Here is a 23970-nt window from a genome sequence, read left to right as displayed (position 1 = left end):
TGCAAATGACCCTAGTTCCATTCTATTGTTTCAAAAACTGAGGGTCAGAGAAGTAAAGTATCTTACCGAAGACCACACAGCTAGTAAGTAGCAGGGTCTATAGGAAAACACAGGTTTTCTAATTTCCAAAACAGTTAACTTTCCATTCTATTCCTCTGCGTCCCCTCTCCTCAATTACAGTTTAGTTGGGTCTGATTAGAACATTCTTATTTTTTACTTTTTTTGACCTCCAGAAATGAATTGAAAAGTGAGTCAATAAGTGATTCATCCATTGAGAAATTGGGAGTAGGTTACATGTCTAAAGCCAGAATTTGATTATTATCAAAAAGTGAAGGTATTCTGTTCAGTAACTGAACTCCTATAATAATAATCTCAATATATGACTATTTAATATCTGATTATTCATTTATATTTACTGAGCATTGCTAAGAGCTTTGATTAAATACAAACATCAACTTTGTACTCTCAGTCTAAAATAGATTCAGAGTCATATGGAACAAACAAGCCAGCACGGGGGAAATGATCAATGTAGCCCCAGAAGAAAGTTATGGCTCCAATAGAGGATTGAAGGAGAGGCTTGTTTTATGTTGTTGATGTCCTGGAGGTTTCTGAATCCTTTCAGAAAAATGTCTTAAGAGAGTTAAAGCAGAAAATGTGATATGAACTGTGTTAACATTTTGGCTCTGTGGAACTTATTGGTCCTAGAGAAGTGGAAGGAAATGTGATGTGAAGAAGTCAAACATAGTACCAATTGCAATATGCTACCTCTCACATTCTCCAGTGTCTTCTTTTCAGAGGAAGGCCGACTACACTGAGAGAGCTCAACTTTGAGCTGTATCTACATAAAACTGCACTGGCTTTAGCCAGAGCCACTGACTTATCTTTTTGGTCAAAACCATTTAAAATACTGTTATTTTACACTTTTAGAGCATGTTATTCTCCAAAGAAAAATATGTTCCCCAAATAACATTTAAGGTGTTTTAATGCTATTTTATAAGGTTTAAGACCAATACTTGACTAAAAATAAACCATGTCTAGGCCAAGTTGACAGTAAGAAGAAAAAAATACATGTCAAAGACTACCATGTAACATTCAGGGTCTGGCAGCTGTAAGGTGATAATACACCCTAGGGTGACAATAGCCAGCTGCACAGCTAGGCATTTGTATAGGCAGCGGCCTGGCCCCCTTTGACAGATGCTAGGACTCACTGGTAGATGATGCTGTTGAGAAGGTATGGATGTGCTGCTGATGTTGGCTTTGGTCGTTGTGATGCACTAACCTTGGTCTACAATGCAGCAGTCAGCCCAGTTTGGCGACCCATGTGCCACTTACCGGGGCCCATGTTAAAAGGATGCTGTCCTAATTGCAACTGGAACTCAGTGTAACCGAAGAAACGCAAGTGGATGCCGCAGCTCTATCTTGCTGCTTTTCATAGGGCTTGCAATAAAAGCTAAAACAGTTTTTAGTGGCTTTTGCAATTATACCTCCCTTCAATTTTCTTAAGGTTACAGGGCCTGAACCACATAAATCCCATTAAAGTAAGTAGTTGTTGTGCAATGTAGGTCCTTTGAAAACATTCTTCCATGCCCATAAAATGATCAGCGGGCTGCTCTTTAGATCCGCTCGCCTGTCATGTTTTCAACCAAGAGGCAGGAGACAGGCTTTGATGTGGCCTTTGGTTTCTGCTACTGAAGCTGGAGTTTTACCTTCTTGCATCAGAATGCTTCCCAAATTGATGGGACTTGGGCACACACAACACATTTCTCTTCGGATTTTAATCTTAAAATATGTTCTTGCTGTACCTTGAAATTACACTTGGCATCCCAATTTGGACTCTCCAAGGCTCCTCCCACACAACAGAGAGCAGAAGAGGGTCAGGGTCTCGGGGAGTTAACCCAAGCCTGGTGGTGAGTGCAAGGCCTTTGTGAGTAGGGCATCATGGCTTGCTGCCTGGTCCTCAGTCCTGAGGATGGCACTTCATGCTGTCTTCTCTACCGACTCTGGCAGCCTCATGTGGAGTCCAGAGTGAATTTCATGCTAGAACCAAGGTCAGAGCTAGTGCTCTCTTGAACTTGTAATTGAATGCACCAGGGGCATCCTACCTGGGACCTAGGGCTTCTTTCCTGGAGAAGTGCTTGGCACATATGCTAACACCCTGACCCACTGAAAAATAACTCTTTCTATGTGTGTTCCTATTTGCTTCAATCCATCCTTGACTGAGAACTGCTTTTCTATTGAGGAATGAAAATGAAGGGCCAATTCCTGCATTTTCAAAGGGATCCGAACCACCACAATTTCACCCATCTCTAGATCTGATGACTAACCTATTTGAAAAAGAAACATGGTAAGAGGTGTCCCCCATCCCCCAAGTAAAATTATCCACAGAGAAAGATAATGTTAGCCCAATTATTTGCTATGCATTGTTTAAAAAGAATACCTGGAATTCAGAAATTATTCAGATGAATCACCAAGATTCTGATTTTCTGGGACAGCTTCTATACCACAATACTATCATAACTCCTTCACATTTTATTGTCATTTAACTTAGCTAGACACCCTATTTCTTTTCTATAGGAATACCTGAGGTGACAAAACATTTACAGACAAAGAACTGAACCATAATTTTAGCCAAGTATTTGATTCTATACTAAATATATATAGGAATTTAGAGAATGGACTTACCAGTGAAGTTTTATAGAGGAGGTAAGATTTCAGATGTGTCAGAGCAAACATATTTTGAACTGGGTCCTAAAATGAAAAAAAAAAAAGTGCAAGTGTGGGTGTGTGGAGAAGATGGGGTGTACTACTGTGATGAAATAACCTTGCACATATTTAATTTATGAAGCAAGGACTTATGGAGGCCACTAAAAAGGAAAATTCAAGAACATCTGGATCAAAGTAGCTATTCTAGATGAGAATGGTTGCATTTTTTGGCTTTTATTTTTATTTTTTAGTTGGGTCAGGGCTTTTATTTTTTTAAAATGTATCTTTATTGTTGAAAGTATTGCAGATGTGTCCTATGTTTTCAATGGGGGAAGAAAGAGAATGGTTGCATTTTTTAATGGCTATTCTGATAGGAATGACAACATGTGATGCACATGGACCCTCTTTCTTAGACCCTCTTTAGAGGCCCGATGCATGAAATTCGTGCAAGGGGCTTAGCCCTCACAGCTCCGGCTTCATCCGGAAGGTTGTCTGGAAGGACGTCTGGAAGGTTGTTCAGCTGTCCAGTCTAATTAGCATATTACACTTTTATTATTATAGATGATGGAAAACCTGTCTTTCCCATAAAGTTTTCCCAGGGTAGAGGTTTGTTTGTTTTTAATTTATATCCCTAACATTCCCTTGCTCCTCTCATGCACAGCACACACTTGTCATCTGCTCTTGAGAATGGAGTAGCATTAGGAGCCCTGCTCAGCCACAACTGGTATTGTTATTTGGGGCAAGTCACATTATTCTTCTAGGTGTTATTCACCCCATCTGTCAAATAATAGGGCTGAATTAGACAATTTCTCCGGTTTCATTTGGTGCTAATATTTTCTGATTGCACCTGGTTAATGGGGTCATTTTGGCTTGTTATTTTATCTGAAAGCTTGTTGATAACTTCATGCTTGCAATTAGTTGTCATCCACAACATACATAATCATCCATAAAACCTGTAAACACCTTGGATTTGAAGCATTATGATTTTGGTAAATATGCATCCATGTCCCCTTTGGTTATTCTGTAGCTCAGTGAATCCTACCCACTTCCAAATTCCAAGGAATGAGATGCTTCCTGATTAGATGTCAATATCCTTGAATACATATTTCAAAATCAACCTTCACTGTAGCTGTTTTCACAAGCAAGATGATCTTCCAGCAATGATAAAAACACATTGCTTTCTTTCCCTTATATTCAGTCTAGAATCTGATGGACTTATCACAGGTCCTTCCAATGCCCCCATTCTTTCTTTTCTTTTGTTAATATGCTTTTATTGATTTTTAGAGAGAGGGGAAGGGAGAGGGATAGAAAGACAGAAACATTGACGAGAGAGGACCTCATTGATTGGCTGCCTCCTGCATGCCCCCTACTGGGGATTGAGCCGGCAACCCAGACATGTGCCCTGATAACCATGAATCGAACCAGTGACCTGGTTGCTGGGTCGACACTTAACCACTGAGCCAACACCAGTTGAGCCAATGCCCTCATTCTTAAACCTCTACAGTATTTATATTTCCTCTCACACTGCTGCAGAGACTGTGCTGGACCCTGTGCTTGCGTGTGCATGGGGGAAAATGGGGACTCGCACTTTGTGATTCTTGAGCAAAGACAGACGAGCCAAAGGCTGCCACTCAAGCTGTCCCTGTTGCCCCCTCACTGTCTCTTTCTATTATCCACACACTTTGAAGGACATTTGCCAGACCCAGACTCCCTGGACCCCTGTCATTCGTGTGTCTTTTCTCACCTTCGACATGATCTGGACTGGTGTTTTCATTTGTTAAAAACAACAAGAATGTTCGCTGGGAAATTTTTGCTGGAATGGTCTCAGGTCATCATAGCTATTTACTCTCTGTCAGAAACTCTAATTCTCTATTTCCCTGGCTCCCACACCAGGGGAGCTGGTGCTTGATGGTGGACAGTCAGTGGGATTTGAGTGAACAGTGGAAGATGACAAAGAACTACCAAGGATTCTGTAGCAGGTTGTAGAACTAAGAATAAAACATAAAATACTCTTGTTAGTGATCACAGTTTGGCAGTCCAAGAAGAAACAAGTTTACACAACAGCACAAAGGGTTGAGACTTTGTGGTTATATTGGAGAAGCATTTTTTTTTCCTGAGGGAAGAAAACAAATCATGTCATTGGCTTTATAAAGGATTCCCTCTATATCATTAGAAACAATAGCCTCTGGTCAGGTCTCAGTCTGGGGTAGGTATGGAGGCTAAGGATTTTTTGCAGACTTCTGTGTTATGGGAACATGAAATGCAGGTTGTGGTGTTGTTGTAAAGGCCTGGATGACGTAGAAAGACCTGAAGTATAGGACATACAGAACTGTATACACAGAAAGTTGGGAAAGAGAATGGGAACAATAGGAATGACTCCAAATGTGCAAATAGGAAGAAGAATACAAATGCAATGCAACTAACTGCTCATAGGTGTTTGATCCTAGGTGCTTGCATTCTAGTGTTGACATTGTGGTAAACGAATTTTGCTCGTAACTAAACAGTGGTATAACTGGAATGTTGGTTAGAATATTCCAGATCTTGAGAGATCCCAGAAATCATGACCATTAAATTGGTTCCATTCTCAAGATGCCACCGATCTGTTGGTTATTAAGTGTCACAGCGGTGACTTGGAAGCAGAGCTCCTGGTAGAGGTTCAATAATACCAGACGCCCAGTCGGCGTGGCTCAGTGGTTGAGTATCAATCTATGAACCAAGAGGTCATGGGGTTTGATTCCCAGTCAGGGCACATGCCCAGGTTGCAGGCTTAATCCCCATTAGGGGGTGTGCAGGAGGCAGCCAATCAATGACTCCCATTGTTGATGTTTCTATCACTCTCTCCCTCACACTTCCTCTCTAAAATCAATAAAAAATATTTAAAAAAACACAAATACTACAAAGGTGATGGGCCAGACCAACCATAAAGTCAAGAGAATGACTATCAGGGCTTCCTACCCGGAGGAAAGTGGTTGAGATCATACAGGTGGTTGTTTTTTCTACAGAACAGTGTGTAAAGACAAGAAAAGTCTCCCATTTTCCCTGAAAAATTCAACAAGCTATATCTAGATACTTTAAGAAATGTGCCTTCTCTCTTCTAAGTTCCAAGGGCATTGCTGACAAGGCAGCCTGCATGAGGAAGAGGTCTCTGATCAGAAGGACTTAGAAGCCTCAGTTGTTAGGCACTGAGAGACCTGAGTGAGGAGCTGCTGGATTTGAGCTACACTTTGAATGTGCACCCACATCTAGAACATTCCCTAGATTTGTAATAAGGATAATATTAGAGCTCAGGTAGGTGTCATTAGGACATGATAATTGGAGCTAGTAGTCTTCTTGAGTGTGTTGTATGCTTACGGTCAGAGAAGATCAGGAGACTTTACATGTTAGAAATATAGTTAAGAGCTCCTTCCTGTGGAATGTGAAGCAAGTAGACAAGCTCTCCTCTCTCTCCATCCTCTCTCACCCTCACATTTCTCTTTGAGCCAATCTCTTTGGAGAGAGAGAGCTTGTGGATATGGATGTTCAGTTCATCAGGCTGGGCAAGGGACTTCGGCCTCAGCAGCTCATGCTGTAGGTCTCTGCTTCACAGACGTGGCAGTGGCGTGGGTCTCAAGTGACGGCTCGATGGGGTGCTAGCACAGCTGGTTTTCCACTCAGTATACACATCCATCATTCCTGGGCTGAGCAGTGGTGGCAAGACAGGAGAACACGACTCTCTACCTACTGTAGACGGCTGGGTGATCAGCTTGCCAGTATACTTTTGGGGGAACTCAGAGGAAACCAAGGAGGGAATTGGACAGTGAAAACTTGGGGTCATGTTTCTCCAAAGGACCGTAAGGTCTTCAGACCCTAGACTTCAATTTGGGGGTGAAACTGTGAGAGATCTTTTTGTGCTGTTCCCTGTTCTTGAGTTATCAGAGGGTGACAGGGCAAGTCCCAGGCCACTGTCAGCTTAGGTGGATGGTCCTGTGAGCATTAGTTCTGCTCTAGGCTGAGGCCTCAGCAACGGCACAGAGCCTTGAGCAAAGCAATTAGGAATCACTGGCTGTTTCCAGGAGAACATATGGTAAAATAGAACCCCCTCTAATCAGTTTACTCTATCACACTGCATTTGTGATTAGGTGGGTATGTTGAGGAGAGGGACCAAGGGGATAGTTGGTCTCCTTGGTTGTGAAACTATCTGAATGAACACAATATTGTCTGATATAAATAAGGTCTAAAGCCATCTACTCTTCCTCCTCCAGCTCTAGCGAAGTCTAGAGAACATGGACAACAGTAAAATTTTCCTTTAGCCTCTGACAAAACAGGCTTCACGGAGCATGCAAGAGTGTCCCTGTGACAGCTCAGGTCTGGTCTCAGATTTCAAAGCAGCAACCAAGCATCAGAACTGCTGGGGTTCTGGGCACAGGATGTTAATGAGCACCTATGGGTGGCATTTGGCTCTAGCATCTTGGTAAAGCAGTGAGCAAAGGAAACAGTATCTCACTGTAGATACACAGAGAAGAAGTATAAAGGGGGAACCCCATCCCTCCTCAACATGACTTTCGCTTCTTATCATTAATGTCTTCCATTCCAGATGATCAGCTGAACTCAGAGGAAAAGAAAAAGAGAAAGCAGCGGAGGAACCGGACCACCTTCAACAGCAGCCAGCTGCAGGCTCTGGAGCGCGTCTTTGAGCGGACCCACTACCCCGATGCTTTTGTGCGAGAAGACCTCGCCCGCAGGGTGAACCTCACTGAAGCCAGAGTGCAGGTAAGCCCAGTCCTCCCCTCAGAGCACATCCGTGAAGACTGCTTAACCCACAGTATCGGAAAGTGCCACTTTTACTGTGCTGATCTCAACTTTATATAAAGAAACCTGGTCAGAGCAATGCTAGAAATGGGGTGGGGAGGGCGTGAAAAGACAATTTTTGGGTTGGGTGCTATTTTGCCCCATCAAAACCATAATTAAATGTCTTTCTTCTATGTAGAAACTACCTTATCTTCTTCCTCTCTCACCCAACTATATTCTAATGGCTTTTGGAGCCGTGAACATTCCTTATGCCAGCAGACCAGAATTCTCCCTCCACAACTTTATTCTTCCTCCAGGAAGTCTTACCCTTTCCCTCTGAACCACGCCCTTCTGACTCTGGTCTTCTTTATAAGTACAGCATGTATCACAACATGACATGTATTATACTGAATTGTATGTGAGCCAACTTCCCCTACTAGACTGTAAAGTTTTCTTGGATGAAAGCCATATCTTATCATTTTTGCACAAGTCATCTTTTTTCTTCTACTTTTTCCTCCCTTCAAACATTTATTAAACACCTATTATGCTCTTGGAACTGTTTTTTTTTTTGGGGGGTTTCTGGGAATGACTAAGACAATGGCCTCCCTTCAGGATATCACAGACTGGGGGCAGACAAAACAGATGTGTATACCATACTATTATGATGTAGTAAGATAATCCTCACACTAAAGAAATGTTCAAGAATTAGGGATTAAGCCCTAGCTGTGTGGCTCAGTTGGTTGAGCATCATCCTATGCATCGAAAAATTGCTGGTTTGATTCCTGGTCAGGGCACATGCCCAGGTTGCAGGCTGGATTCCTAGTAGGGAGCATGTAGGAGGTAGCTGATCAATGTTCTGCTCTCACATCAATGTTTCTCTCTCTCCTTCTCCCTTCCTCTCTTTCTCTAAAAAATCAATAAATATATTTTTTAAAAATCATGATTAAAAAAGCAATAAAACAAAAGAATTAATGATAGAACAGAGGAATGATCAAATCCGCCAGGGAAAAAAGGAGAGACAATTCACATATATTCAGCGCTGAAACTGTGCCAACTGTCACAATGACCCTGTGAGTAGGTATCATTATGCTGACAAAGGATCAGAGAAATTAAATAAATATCCAAGGACAATTCTTTAACACCTTGTAGCCAATATTTTATCCAACTCTGTAAGACGTTAAAGTCATGTTCTTTCCATGACACTTCACAAAGGAGGGGATGTTAAAGTCGAATCTTGAAAGTATGTCTTTTGACACCTGGACAAAGGGGAAGAATGTCACAGGCAGAGGGAACATTGGGTGTGAATAGACTTAGGTGGGAAATAATTGAATATGTCAATAGACTTGAGTCTGGGCTAGGAGTTGGAAAAATAGGGGGCCAGTGCATATGATCCAAGCTGTGCAGGGTGCAGCCAGATTGGTGGACAAAGAAGTCATTCCCAAACAGTCTTTGTTCTATGCTAAGACATTTTTATTTGATTCTGCAAGTGATGGGGAACCAGTGGATGGTATACAGCAGGGCATTAGTACAATTATATGTGCATTTAAAATAATAGCTCTGTTAGCAATGTGAAGAGCACATTGAAGCAAAAGAGCTAGGAGTCTGCAGAGCCAGGAAAGATGTGTCCAGATTCTGCCTTGACTTCCACCCAGGCCTTCCACTGGGCACCCGTCCCACAGTAGTTTCTGTGAAGGTTGCTCCCTAGAATTTTGCACATGTTCCACTCTACACCATAGAATTTCTTTCTCCCATACCTTGTCATGCATTTCTATGATTGCATCTAAAACTTTTATTTTGTAGTATTTCAAATTTCCATGTCTGCCTTCTTTTAATAGACTGTGAGCTGCTTAAGTCTCATCTCTGTTCCCAGCATTAAGCACGGAGTCTGCAACACAACAGGCACTCCATAAAGATCTCTTGAATGAGTAAATGAATGAATAAAATCCCATGGCCATCCGGAGAGTTGTAGGATCATGAGTCAGATGTCCTTGAGTTGAAAAATTCAGCCATTTATTATTTGTGTGCACTTTGACAGATGGCTTCATCTTATTGAACCAATTTCCTCAACTCTGAAATAGAAATAATAAAGCCTAATATATGGAATTGTCATGATAACTAGAAACGATGTATGCAATGTGCTTCTATAAGTTCCTAGCCCTGATAGCACTTAATAAATGATAGGTTGATTATGCTGCTGTCAGCACCAGCCATCTCCCTCTAACCCTACAATTGAATGTATTCCATTCAACTTCCAACCTTCAGTACCTTCATTTCTGTTTACAAGTTTCTCTCTAGAAGTTCAGGAAGCTGCCCTGCCTGTGTTCAGCATGTCAGAGGTGTTGGAACATTAATAATCAATAATGACAGTTTACAAATCTTCAGCTCCCTCACCCCTCAGTGGCAGTCTGTGTCCCTCAGTGGGAGTCTGTGTCCTGGGTTAGTCTCTTCTGTCCCATGGGGCTGAACACATCCTTCCATGGCTCTTCTTCTCTGCTAAAACTTCACTCTTCAACTGCTGTTCCCTGCATTTCCCAAGTAAACCACTTCCTTCTTAAAGTGTGTTGCAGGGCCCATGTTGGGGGAAGATGAATTTTCTTTACATAGCCAATAAGTATTACGAAAGCAGAGGAAGTTTTCACATTTTGAAGGAACTTTAAAAAAATGTCATTGTCTCTGTGGCAGACATCTAATGAGATTTTCTTTTTTCTCTAGATTGTAATTACAACAGGGATTATAACCATATTTTGCTATCTCATGGGTTAGTCATGGTCTTACTTCTGGAGTCTTGATTAGTGGAAGTACCTCAGGGTCCCATTATAAGTCTTCACCCTTAAGAGTTCTCTGACATGGCTCACCTCAGGAAGATTACAGCATGTTTCTATTGTTCTCGGGAGAAGTCCATACCTCCCCTATATCTTCCTTTGGAAGGCATTGTCTAGTAGAATCAACCAGGACTTCATTGGTGTAACCTCCTCTTCTTTTTCTTCCTCCCCCTCCTGTGCCTTTCTCTCCTCCCAACCATCTTCCAGGTGTGGTTTCAGAACCGAAGAGCCAAATTCCGCAGGAACGAGAGAGCCATGCTGGCCAATAAAAACGCTTCCCTCCTCAAATCCTACTCAGGAGACGTGACTGCCGTGGAGCAGCCCATCGTACCTCGTCCTGCTCCAAGACCCACCGATTATTTCTCCTGGGGGACGGCCTCTCCGTACAGGTGAATGATTGGCCCACTCTCCCTTGCTCTACTTCCACATGTTTCTCAGCGCTCCGTCATGTTCAAAGTTGCTTGTGCAGCTGGCTGACATTTCTTACTGGGTTAACCTCTTCAGAGACACTCAACTTGCTGACATCCCCAGATTTTCACGGGAGATTACTAGTTGCCCCAGGAGCGGGGTTTGGGGCAGAAGAGAGAGGGGCAGGCCATCAGCAGTCTCCTCTGAACTCAGGAACTCTTGCAAAGGTTTCAAAGATGGGGAAGAATCTAAAAGAAAAGATAACTAAGCTATGCTCAGAGTCCCCCTTGCAACCATTCTGAAACAAAACTTTACTCTGTTTCCAAATTTAAGATAGATCCATTTTTCTATGCTCAAGTAGGAATTGAATTTGTAAGGCTGTAATTCACAGTAAAACTAATTTTGAATTAAAAGGAAGGAAGGAAGGAAGGAAGGAAGGAAGGAAGGAAGGAAGGAAGGAAGGAAGGGAGGGAGGGAGGAAGAAAGGAAGGGAGGGAGGAAGAAAGGAAAGAAGGGAGGGAAGGAGGGAGGAAGGGAAGAGAGAGGCACAGAGAGAGAAGGAAAGAAAATCCAAAATCATTTTGATCAGTTTCATGGTCACAGTTCTTTGTTAGTAGGGGATGTCTTATGGTTCAAATTGCCTTTCTATTCTATTGCTAAATCTTATCTGCTTATCTGAAGTTCTTTGGGGGTCAGTTTGTTTGTGTGGGTTTTTTAAAGTATAAAAGCAATGTATAATTTACACTAAACTTTTATATTAAAAAGGTGAATATTTTTAAAGAAGCAAATAACAGAGTACTATTTCAATGTCTTGGAGAGGCCTTTAACCTCCATTTGTTATGCTGTTCAGAATTATAGGTTAATGCCAGAGGGAAGCTGAGATACAAGTGCCTAACACATGGTCACCATATAAGTGCCTTTCTTTGAACCTAAACCTGGGTACTCTTAGAAACGAGATCAAGATTATCTCTGGCTGACTGCAGTGGAGAAAGAACTATTTCCAAAATTCATTTATTGTGCTTTGGTTACCTTTTTAATGTTAAAGTTCACTAATGGGTTAAGGAGATGTTTAATTATAGATTATCCCCCCAGTGGAAGCTGAACTCCTCATGTAAAATGCCACATTGTGAAATGCAAATATGTTTCAAATGTTGATTACTCTAATCAAAGCAAAAGGCCTCACCTAAATGTTCTGTTTCTTCCAAATCAGTTTCTTGAAAGAAACACCAGAAATGAATTTGCAAATCTCTTTTGAACCCCCCATTGTGAAATTAGCCTGAATTACTTTGGTCTTAGTACAGAGAGACCCCTGCTGCATAGGACACTGGAAACTCTTCTTGCTCTCAGACATGGTACGCCTTGCTGATTTCAAAAGATTAGTCATATCTTTGGGTCCCATTTAAAATTCAGACTCCTCTCCCATAGAATTTACTAAAGACCCATTTTGAAGACCATTGTGAAATCACCTAGTCTTTAATATTTTTAAATTTAATATTTTTAAATGCTGTGTTTCTCTGATAAATATTGATAGCTCATAGACTCATTAAATGTCTTGGGAAATGGATGTGGTTCCAAGCTTGATGTTTCAAGGTCTCTGCTTTGAATTTGGTCATAGCCAGGAAGTCCTGCGCCCTTTTCTGCCTGGGTCCTATGTAGGAACTTTTCATGCCAGCTCTAAGCAACCCAGATGGCTGTATATGGTCTTACCAGTGAGAGGCTGAGGGCAGTCCCCTACAGCAGTGGGGATGAAATCCTTCCTGAGTTTATACTGGGTTAGGTTACCAGACCTCAGCAGAAGTTCAAACCCCAGGGCCAGCATCATATATATTATGTATATGGGCATCTAACTGAAATTATTAACATACAGTTTATGTGTGCCTGTTTGGGAAATGTTCTATTTTAATTTGAAAGATTATGTAGAAATATTAGCTACATTAAAAAATACTCATAATTCCACCATCTTGACATAACTAGTTTTGTTTACTTTTGCAATTAGAGTTCAGTATTTTATATAGTGTAGACTTAGTGTACATATTATTTTGTATTCTGCTCTTTTCACTTAAAATTATATAACCTAGTACTTTTTACTCATTTCATGGTATACTTTTATATCACTTCTCTCTTAGCTACAGAGTTTGTAAAATATAATTCATTAAAAATTTATAGACTTTGATTGTTCATATTCTGTATGAAGAATAAGTTAATCTCCAGCTATAAGTAGAAAAAAAAACAATGTTTTAAAGCAGTAATTTAATCAATAATAATGTTGTTTGACCCAATATTGACTGAAGTGTTTCTATTTTGATTAATTTCTAAAAGTGGCAAAAAGCTATTCGGTTTCTTGGAGATTTTTCTGCTATGTTTAGACACAAAATACTTTATGATTTTGCATTTTGAAGCTTGGTAGGAAATAGAAGTTTTGTTAAGGAATGATAAAAAAAAAAGTGATGAAAAGCAAAGCAAATGATAGACCTTTTGTGTTATGGAAAATTAACTCGCTATTTCTGTTGGTACTATTATGTCAAGTTAGTTATCTCCCATGTGATGTTGATTAAAAGGCATTTCTCTTGGTTAACCCTTGGAATGCTCTGGTGTGGTAGTTCTGTCCTTGCTCTGGTTCCAAAGAAGAAACTAAACATTCGCCCAAGCTTAAGCTTTCAGCAAGCAGAATTAGACCCAGTGCGCATGATCCCTGTTTCTGTCCAAAATTTTAGGACACATGGCCATATTTTCATTTAAATTAAACCGGACATTATATTGAAAATAGTAACAGTATAAGACTGGGAAACGATGTAAACATGCTCTTTGATTTAGGGTCTAACAGAAGACACTGACGTGTGTGGACATCCCCTTGGGGTGACTGATGGGGCTTGACCATGCAACCCAGGGACAGTGAGAGAGCAGCTGTGTCAGACAGAACAGGACAGTTTGCTGACTTCCACAGAGAAGACAGGAAAAAAATAAGACTCAAAGCAACTATGTGCATATGTTCAGGATTATGGGATAGGATATAGGCAACACATTTTTTTTTCTGGGTGTCTTCCATATCTAGAGTAGTGGCTGTATAATTTATCGTCCAAACTGGGACACTTCTGAGAGTGAAAGGGGCGTGCTATTAATAATAACACTAGAACAAGCATTCAACTGGGATTGTCCCTGGCAAACTGGGACATATGGTTCACACTATATTTTTAGCATGTCATGACCTCATTCATTCTCGTGAGCATGCTAGAGGTGGTGATGTCAGGCAGGCAACCGAGTTATCAGAAGGAGCAAAGCATTCCCTCACACGGACACTACTAGCCTAGTAGGTGTCTTCTTTATCTACCAGCAGCCTGAGGAAGAAGGCTTGTTTTGGGCACACACACCCACGGTTTAGCTCAGAACTGTTTTCCTTCGGTGAAAATCATACCTGCACCAGAGCTATTAAGACTCCCTATCTTGTAGTGCTTTGCCTCTTGGGTAGCACTAATTAACCAAGTCCTGGACTTGGGGCTGCTATTTTAGATAGAATAGTAGAGAAGCCTTTCCCCAGAGATGCCCTTTTCTATAATAGCTAGATTGGCCTGGCTCTGCAGTATTGGTCTGGAGGGCCATTTCCAGAGGGAGGGCTGGGCTTCCAAGAGAACCTATGACAAGTAAAAGGGAGGCCGGCTATCCTTGTCCACAGTTTCTCTCCTCTAACCTTCTCCTCCTCCTCCTCCCCTTCTTTGGTCGTGGTCACGGTGCTGCCTGACATCTGCTGAACGCATTTGGCTCATGTCTCCCTTTCACACTTTCAAAAATAGATCCTCGTCCCTCCCAAGATGTTGTTTACACGAGGGACTTCATAACGGATTCTAACGGAAGACACTGAAAAGGTAACTTGTCAGAGGGGGAAGAGGGTGGCTGCTGGGGGTAGGGTTTAAGTGGGAAATAAGAGTTTGTTTAAGAAAGCGGGACTTGCGGTCCTAGAAATGAAAGCAGGGAGGTCCTTAAGTGGGGAATATCATTGGAAACCAACGGGAGCTGCAAGAAAATGGGTCTATAAAGTCGGTAGCTTAGAGCAGGGCTCCTCAAAAATTACTGGGTATATGGATTGCCAGGGACAGTGTTACAATGCAGACTCAGCTTCTGCGGTGCTAACAGGCATTCATGTCATGCCACACTGTTGACACTTGGGACATAATTGGAATAGTGAGGCTTTAAATGACTGTAGGGTGTGGGGCAGAAGTCAGAAGAACTATGTTCTTGTCCTGGCTCCTGTTGCTTCTCAGGCCAGTTGGATCATCTTTCTTTCATGTAACCTTGCATCTAAGATTGAGCTAGTTACAGTTTTCCTATTACCTACTTCTCCAGGGCGTTTGGAATCTGTAGATAAGCAATGTGCATTTCAAAAAGGAAGTACAAAAATTGTTGAGACAAAGGAGGGAGCAAGGCTTCCAATATAACACATCTGTAGGAAGAAGAGTTAAAAATGGCAGAAGGATTCCTGGACACGCAGTGCAAACTGAAGGCTTATCAATGAAATAGGGTCCAAGTGTATTCACTTAAAAAGCTGAATTTCAAAAATTAACTTCTGGATTTTAAAAACAGAAATTAGAAATGATCATTTAAATCACAAAAGATCACTTCCAAAAGGAAAGTTTAGTTTCCCTTTCTAAGAGTAAACTTCCCTAGGAAAACTCTTATTAAGTTTTCTTAGAGGAAGCAAGTATACCTCCGTGTTCTTGCACTGACAAATGAACAAACCTAAGAGACGGTCTCCAACCTCTGCATATTACAGACAGAGTCGGGCAAACCTCCAGCTCCATAGCCTTTGAAAACTCCTGAGCTGGGAAATCCTAGGATCTCAGAAAGCACATAGATGTCTTGGGCTAACGGATCTGTCTTTGGGATGGAATTCTCAACATCTTGTCATCATTTGTCCAAAATGGCCAAATAGAAAAACAAAGTTAGAGTTGAAAACTAAGTCAGTTATTATTGTCTCCTCCCCCTACAGCCCCCCGCCACCCCCACAGTCCTCATTGTTTTATGACTTATGGGACTTACACTCTGGCTGCTGAGGAAGTAGAGAGGCAGATGCCTGCCAGTTTCCTGGCTTTAAAATCATATCATGTATAGTATCTTCCGGACTTCTTGGTGTTTGGCAGCCATTGTAACACATTTTTCCTCACAACAACCTCTCAGGGTAGGGTGAGGTCATCAAAAATTATGTCTCCAGTGAAAACAGAACTCTGCCCCTGCTGGTGGTTAGCACGCTGCATTGTATGGCTGAGCGCCATCTGTTAGGCATCTCTAAATAAGGAGATGGAAAATGTTCAAGCTCACGTCCATGTGTCCACTCTGTGTGAGTCTCAGCGTAGACTTGCTGAGTTGACAGATGGGATATGGGAATTACCTTTTCATCTCTAATTCTTCAGTGCACTTTATTCATCAACCTAGTTTCTTGGTCGTGGACACAGAGAACTTGACATTCATTAAAATGAAATAGAAATGTTGCTTGAGCCAACCTCCATGAACCCCCAGTTCCAGGGTCATGTCAGCATTATCATGTTAGTAAAAGTACATGTTTCTTACTCATAAAGCAAGACCCAAGGGTAGGATCTCTGGGTGTTGGTCAGCAGGCTCTTGGTGTGATTCGTGTGTTTAATCTATATAAATCACTTTGTTTCCATCTCATCTTTTTGTCCCAGGAAGCTTACTCCTGTATAGGAAAGAGTGGGCGCTTTACATGGTTCCAATGGTCCTGTAAGTTTAGTTGAAAACAGCTCATTGCCTTTGGTATCTGTCTTGTAAGAAAACATTCCAGGGTTCTCTTTCTTTGCCTAACACAGAGCATTGTAAGTTTTGATGACATGGAAAACAGGTGGTCATGAACATTCTGATTGGCAGCCACTCAAGGCTCTCTTGCACCTGTTGTCATTTTTGCAAGCGGGTCCTCTCCATCTTCTAATGCCGTTTTAAAAGCATGACTAAACTGCTCTTGGAGTACCCACTCACTAATTCTGTCTTTTCTGACTTGTAACAAGTCTTGAGGCCTCACTGGCACGTCAAAGGACTGCTCGCTACTTGCCTACATGGCACTTTTAATTCAAGTTGAGAATCTAAACCCATGTCCAGGTACTCAGGGAACACAGATTCACAATTCTTTTGTGTGTGCACAAAACCCTCACCTTGGTCTCTATTTGTACAGTTAGATGGTCTAAACGTTTGTTAAGAAGTTCTGAATTAAGACTCACTATTAGTTTACATCTTATGGCTATGCAATGCTGTTATATTTTAGGTCAATTTTTTAAAGTTTCTAACTTTCCTGAACATTTATCAAGTGCAAATGCTACTACTTGCCAAGTTCCTAGGAAAGTGCAAAACTTACTCATGAATATCAACCACTAGCTTGAGGCCTCACTGATACAGCGATGTCCTTGTAACAGCCCACAGTACAGTCGGACAGGAAGCTATTCTCAACTCTGATAACAGGTTGCCTTTTAGGGGGAAATATCTCAGTGAAAATCCTGTCTCCTGTGCAAGACAGAACCCTAATTTACACTAACTTGGTTTTGAGATGGAAAGTGGATCAACATTCACCTCCTTTGGGATATGAATATTTGGCCTGCATTAGTGAGAAAATCTCAGTATTTCCAAGACATGTGTTATCATAGTCTGTTTTCAGACTAGACTATCAGATAAGACTAGTAAACTTTGCAGAAAATACAGCAAGCATGGTTCTATAATAGATAACATTGAAATCACAACTGTAGCAATTTCAGTTTTATAAGTGCTCTCTCAAGAAGTTTTAGTCTTCTGTTTTAGGAAGCCATCCAAATTCATTCTCAGTACTTAACAGATATCACAGATAACTCATAATTCCAGATTCTCTCCTATGCATCTAAAATGGTTCTATGTACCATCTCCAGGGGTTCATTCTTTTACAAAAACCTGGTTGAGAAAGCCTGTTTGGTTGATTTTGTGGTCTATGACTCAGGTACATGTCCCCAATCCAAGTGTCTCTTTTCTTACCAACTTAGTTGATCTTTGATTTCTTTGAAATCTTAGATTTCAGTGTATCCTTGAACTCCCTTGAACAGAGGATTTATGGATTCACATATATTTCTGGCAGGTTCTTAAATGGAAGCAGGCAATTCATATAGAAATTAAATAATTACATGTATGTGGGTTTGGAAAGTAAATGAAATTTCTTGGTATACTGGAAAGACAAAAATCTTGTTCAATTTTAATGGGTTGTTCTGATCACTTATCTCACTCCTAATTGAAACCTTTAACTGGGACTCTTTTTCTGCCTCTGCCTTTGGTAGACAGTGGTAGAAGTGATAGTCTATTCCATTAGTCTAACCTGTATTAATATTTGTTCATGTTCATGTTAAGAGATATTGTTATGGATATGCAATCACCAGTTGCTATTTGTCATGTCCTTTCTAATTTTGTACATTCTATTAAGATAGCCAAATTAACAGGGAGGAATAAGTTCCTAAGAATAAAAGCATATTGGTGAAATATTTTTAGAATCATTACTCACAGCAGGATGACAGAGAAAAGTGACATTGAGCTGGAATCAGTTTAGTCTTACTTATCTATTCATTAAATACGTTCTTGAATGCCAAATGTGTGGTAGATAGGACGTTAACTCTACCTGGGGAGACAGAGGTGAACAAGGCAGATATGATGTCTCATCTGTGGAACTTACAGTTGAGGAATTAAAATAAGTGCTAAGAGGAAAAGTCCAGGGAGCTATAGGAGAACCTAATTTTGTATAGATGGTTAAAATCATCAATCCAGAAATGAGTAAAAGCAAAGCAGGAAAAAATGAAATATAAGAACATAAGGATCTTTTATAACCCTTCTAAATCTTCTTCCTTTTGCCATAACACACACAACACACACACACACACACACACACACACACACACACACACACACACACACACTAGCGCTATAAGGATTTTACATTAAGGATGTGTATTTTTGGAAAGACCTAGTAACCTGGGACTAATTATATTTCTTCAACCTAGTCTTCCTGGGTTAATTGCTAGTGTCTGAGCTGAAATAGGCTATTGTGGATCTTGACTATAAGCCTTGACAATGCAGTGTCCCAAATAAGTATTAATGATACAGTCGCTCTATTTGTGCAGTAGCTTTAGGTATCTCTCTTTCTGGTCTGTCACTTGATCCCCAGCACCACAAACTCCTGTGTGGCTGACAAAATTGCATTGGAATGCAGGCAATGGAAGAGCACATATCATTCCATTTGTACGTCTACCTCAGTAGAAAGGGATCTTGCTAATCTTAAAAACAACTAGAAACATTTTCATTTAATTGAAACGAGTACCCTTTTAACTGTTTATATAAAGTAATGGATAATTTGCATCCCAGTCAAAGAAATCATTACTCTTTCCTTTAGAAGAAATTCATGGGTACAAGTAACAGAAAACCACCAATTATAAATTTCTTCCCAGTGGTATTCCTAGGTCATAATTACAATCTTTGACAACAAAAAAACAAAACTTCAGGTTTTTCTCAGCAATATGGACAGTGAGAAACAGGTCGGGAATTCTAAAACTGAAGCCTTTGCTAGCTTATCTAGGAGATTTAAACATCTCCAAAATGACTGACCCAAAAGCAGTGTCCAGAGCTACTCAAGTCCTTTTGAAAAGTTATAAATCAAGGCCAAACGGGATGGGTCTCTCTTGATTGGGCAATGCTTGGTACTATCAACCAGGGAATCGAGAACGGCACAAAAGTTATCTTGGGTTGTTTAACGGATTCTCCAAGAATGGTATTTAGTATGGTATCTATTGATCATCTAAAACGTGTTAGAGTGAAAGTCAGTGTCCTAGAATGAGGAAGGCAAAACTTTTTCTTTTCAAATGCCTCCTTTTCTTTCTCGTTGCTCCCATATGCCAGAGATGTAGGCAGGAAGAGGGCTTTGAACAGTTTTAATTGGATAGTTGATCACACACCTGTTATTCAGCACAAGCAGCTTTCTTCTCTCACCCCAGAAGTAAATCATGACTCACTGAGTCCAACACAGCGAATGCCTCTCTCCCCCATCCCTTGGTCCACTCTCCACTGCTCTCCCCTGCCCTTTCAAACACTGCCACCCTTTTCCAAGTGCCTTAGACTAATGGAAATCTGGGGCTGTAAGGGACCTCAGAGGTCATCTTGTCCAACCCTCCTGCCCCTGCCGGCCCCTGTTCTGAGAGTCACACCCATCTGGGGCACAGACTTACAGCTTTGTGAAACTAATGCCTGTTATTCTCCCTGCTCTCTCCTTTGTCCCTACAGTGCCATGGCTACTTATTCTGCCACATGTGCCAACAATAGCCCTGCACAGGGCATCAACATGGCCAACAGCATTGCCAACCTGAGACTGAAGGCCAAGGAATATAGTTTACAGAGGAACCAGGTGCCAACAGTCAACTGAGGAAAAAAATAATTAAACAGGCCTAAGAAGAAATCCAAAAAAACCATAAGACACCTATCCTGTTCTGTCATTTCTTCATCTGCTGGAAAAAAATAATAAAAATAAACAAACCAAAAAAACAGAACTAAACTATTGGGACCATGGCAGAGAAGCACAGGAGAGGAGCCAAATGAAAATTAGTTACCAAACACTCCTCCTCCCTCTGGGATACCAGCAACACTTGTTTCTGGGTGTGTTCGTTTTGTTTTCCCTTCTTTCCATGCTTTGCTTCATATACTCCGAGCTTCTTCAGTTGGGTTCAGCCCCCGCCCCTCCCTATGATTGTATGGGTTTTAAAAAAGTCTACGACAGCCAAAGAAGCCATACATATATCAGAATAATTGCCTATAGTCTCCTCATTGATGAGTTGAAACCTCAGTGCCTTGCCCCTATCCTTCTTCCCAGTTCTCTGCACAGAAGCTCCAGGAACTTCTGAAAAGCCAGTCTTTCTAAAGAATCTGTGCCAGACATGATTTTCTTTCTCCCTGTCTCCATCTCCGCTGGTCATGGAAAGGTTTTTCCATCAGCTACGGCGGGGTAGCGGGGGAGAGAAACAGTCATGTGTAACATCTGGTCACTGGCCTGTCTGTTCCAGTTTGATTGGCTATGTCTGGCTCATTCTAAGCAATAAGCTCTAGACCTAAGCTCTAGATTTAAGCTCTAAGCTATAGATGATATCACCATCATCCCTATCTTAATAATCAGCCATCTTAAGTTCAAGATGTTTGTTGTTTTTGAAGGATTTGCTGTCATGGACTATTTGGTAGACGAACTATTTTTCATTGGAATTGAGAGAGAGAAATTTATCTCGGAAAACAAAGACCGAGTTGTGAAAGGCATAGCCTATATCTCATTGGTGCCTTAAGGGTCATCAGATGCACACTTATATATATACTGTATATATTTATATATTTTATATATATATAAAATATTCTTGCAAGCTCAAGTTTGCAGTTTCTCAAACACAACGAAAAGCAAATTCCACGCCATCACCACTGTCCTTCTCTCTACAGTGATGAGACTTTTTATGGGGGATTTTGTTTTCTTTCTTGCTCTCCACAAAATTCTCATTAAGGTCCACAGGGCAACTTATAGAGCAGCTGTTGGAGAACAGGTCTTGTTTTCACAGTAAGGCTTTAAATAAGTGAGAAACTATGTGAAGCTTTAAGAATGTCCTTGAATTTAGAGGCTGAGCTCTGGTGGATTGCTGGTCTGTCCTGATCTATCACGGGAATTACACCTAGAGAGGGGAGGAAAAGCCATTTGGCCATCTGCCCTTTTTCTACTCAACAGGAATCTGAAAGACACATGTTTATTGGAATACTTAAAGGTTTGTCTAAAAAGGCAGTTATTTTATTTTCTAATATTTTGAAATGAAGGTTAGTGGCTAGGGCTGGGAGCCAGGACTGACCTTTCTTTGTTTCTTTCTCTTTGTTTCCAGCTGTGCTTTTGTGACTTGTCAGGTGGACTTGACCAAACCCCATTACCATGTGGTACCTCAGTTTACCTTTTTGTAAAATGGGTTTAACAATACTTACCTACCTCACAGGGGTGTTGTGAGGCCCTATTCATTTGCTCCTTCATTCTTTCCCATATTCTCTGTATTTCCAGCACTTTGTAGCCATGAAAGGAAGGGGACTATAAAAGTTTTCAAGGCTAAGGGAAGGATACAGTACCTTGTTTTCTAGCAAGGAAATGCTACCTTGCTTTTAATGCTTATAATTTTGCATTTGGAAATGAGAAATAGGTTTATATTTATAGACCTCTGAGAATTCACATCATTTGACCCAAAGTAATCTAAGATACACAGAACAAACACATTTTCAATTTACATCTTCATCCTGGACAGCTTGGTTGTAATAAATTTAGTTATCAGTGATTTAAAAGCTTCAGATTGATTTTAGCCAAATATGTCAACTTTCAGTGACAGGCAAGGAATTGGGGTTTAAGATGCACTTTGAGAACATATTTGTTTCTTGCTTTGACCTACCAGATTGAGTTCATGGTGTTATTTTTTCAGTCAAACATCCCCCAATCTGAAAATGTATTTTGAATGTTGATTCTGTACTTTTCTCTATAACAAAGAAGGAAGCCCATCTGATGCATTTTGCTCTCATCAACCAATTTCCTGTGTGTGTTTCTTTTCACCTACTACTCAAACATTTCTTATCAAATGGTTCACATAAGCTGGCTAACAACACATATTACTTGCTTCCCAAAGAGTCCCTGGACTGATTCTTTTGTCCCATTAGCTGCTGTGGATTATTGAGTTTCAAAGGAACAGTGCATCCTAACAGATTAAAACATTCTTTGTGAAATCAGTGCAATCCAAGAAATTGGTAAACTTTTGGAGTTTGAGGTTTAGGAAGAATGGCTGAAAGAGGATTTGGATTATAGGGCAGGGAACAGAAAACATACATTAAAAAAATTTTTGCTAAGAGGGGCGGAATCTTAGAAGAGGCAGCCAAGCGATAGAGGGTCATGTAAAGTCATTTGAAGCTTCTATCTTGACATCCATTTTCAATGGTGAACAGAAAGGTCTGAACCCATAACCCTAATGCTAGGTGAAACTGAGCAGTTTTACCCAATATTGCAATATTCCCTGAGCAAGAGATGTCTGGGAATATCATGGAAGAACCAGTATTGGTCAGCCATAGGAATTGGCATTGTTGGTGAATGCATACCACAAGCATCTATTATCTAAGCACTTGATCAAGAAGTATACCCATGGTACGAGCACTCGGTGTTGTTCATTTATTATTGACTTGACATTAGTAGGAGTTCATATGTGATTTGGAGGAGTAACCTTCTGGCTCCTGAGCCAGGCATCAAGAGAGGGCCTCAGAGCCACAGAGTTCAAAGGCATCCCCCTGCTCCTCACCATCATTATACTCAGATACAGATGAATACTGACAAACTCTCCGTCTGTGTCCCCAATCCCTTGGAAACAAGATGCTGATTTATGGGGTATGTGGCACGTTAAATGGAACCAGAAGAGGTGACCGAATAAAAAAGGGAATGACATTTAGGGTATAAAGATCTCGTAAGAAATGTAATATGTAAATTATATCTTGCTTTATGATGTAAAATATACATTGTTTGCGCTAGAATAGAAATGATTCCTTTCCAATAAAAAGAAACAAGGATACCACACATCGTCTTTTGTTATGTGCCGTTGAGTCTGCTGATTCTTTTCTCTTTGAACTTCAAAAACAGACCTGCCTAAAATTACATTTGGAGAAGAGTGAATGGAAGAGAGATTTATAAACAAGAGAACTTTTTATCAGAGCGTGATATTATTTCCTAAAAAGGAAAATAGCTTATTGTTCCTCAAAAGGAAAGACAATGGTGGGAAGAACAGGGCACGTTTATTAGTATAGCAGGGAAGTATAGAGAGAAACTTAGGAGGGTTTAGCTATTTTTCCACCCACATCTTTATCATCCATAATACTGATATCACATGACAAAACAGACTTCAGACAAAGTATAGCCCTTTATTTTAGAGTAAAGAAATAACAAAGTAAAAATTTTTAAGCACCTATCATGCATAGTGCTGGGTGTGTGGTAATGGAGGACTAGAAAACCCAAATTAGGAGATATGGGTTCTGTTTTCATGCAAATTAAAGTCTGAATAAAGGGCAACTCTGGCAAGAACAAAATGTATGCCACAGTTCAAGACAATAAATGTGTTAAACATTTAACACAGACAGGAGGGAAGAAGAGGGAGAAAGAAAGCACTATGGGCTGGAGCAGCACAGGGACCTGAGTTTCATCAGCCAGGATTTGGGCAGGAGAAGAGGAGGGGGTGGC

General features: G+C 40.8%; 1 protein-coding gene across 2 annotated transcripts in view; it reads left to right on the top strand.

Moving 5' to 3' along the window:
• The window catches only part of PRRX1 (paired related homeobox 1), a 64067-nt gene extending 43840 nt beyond the window's left edge, over positions 1-20227 (top strand). Inside the window, exons 2-5 of one of the 2 annotated variants that reach the window (XM_080649119.1) lie at positions 7277-7452; positions 10500-10681; positions 14489-14560; positions 19983-20207. In XM_080649119.1, coding sequence (XP_080505245.1) covers positions 7277-7452; positions 10500-10681; positions 14489-14543 — 413 coding nt within the window. In that variant the 3' untranslated portion in view covers positions 14544-14560; positions 19983-20207. Of the gene's footprint in view, positions 1-7276; positions 7453-10499; positions 10682-14488; positions 14561-19982 lie in introns of both variants that reach the window. The other variant, XM_080649118.1, reaches the window with a different exon arrangement.
• The last annotated feature ends 3743 nt before the right edge of the window (positions 20228-23970 follow it).

Source organism: Plecotus auritus, assembly GCF_963455305.1.
Source record: "Plecotus auritus genome assembly, chromosome: 12".
NCBI lineage: Eukaryota > Metazoa > Chordata > Mammalia > Chiroptera > Vespertilionidae > Plecotus > Plecotus auritus.
This window is presented reverse-complemented; position numbering and strand designations above follow the sequence as displayed.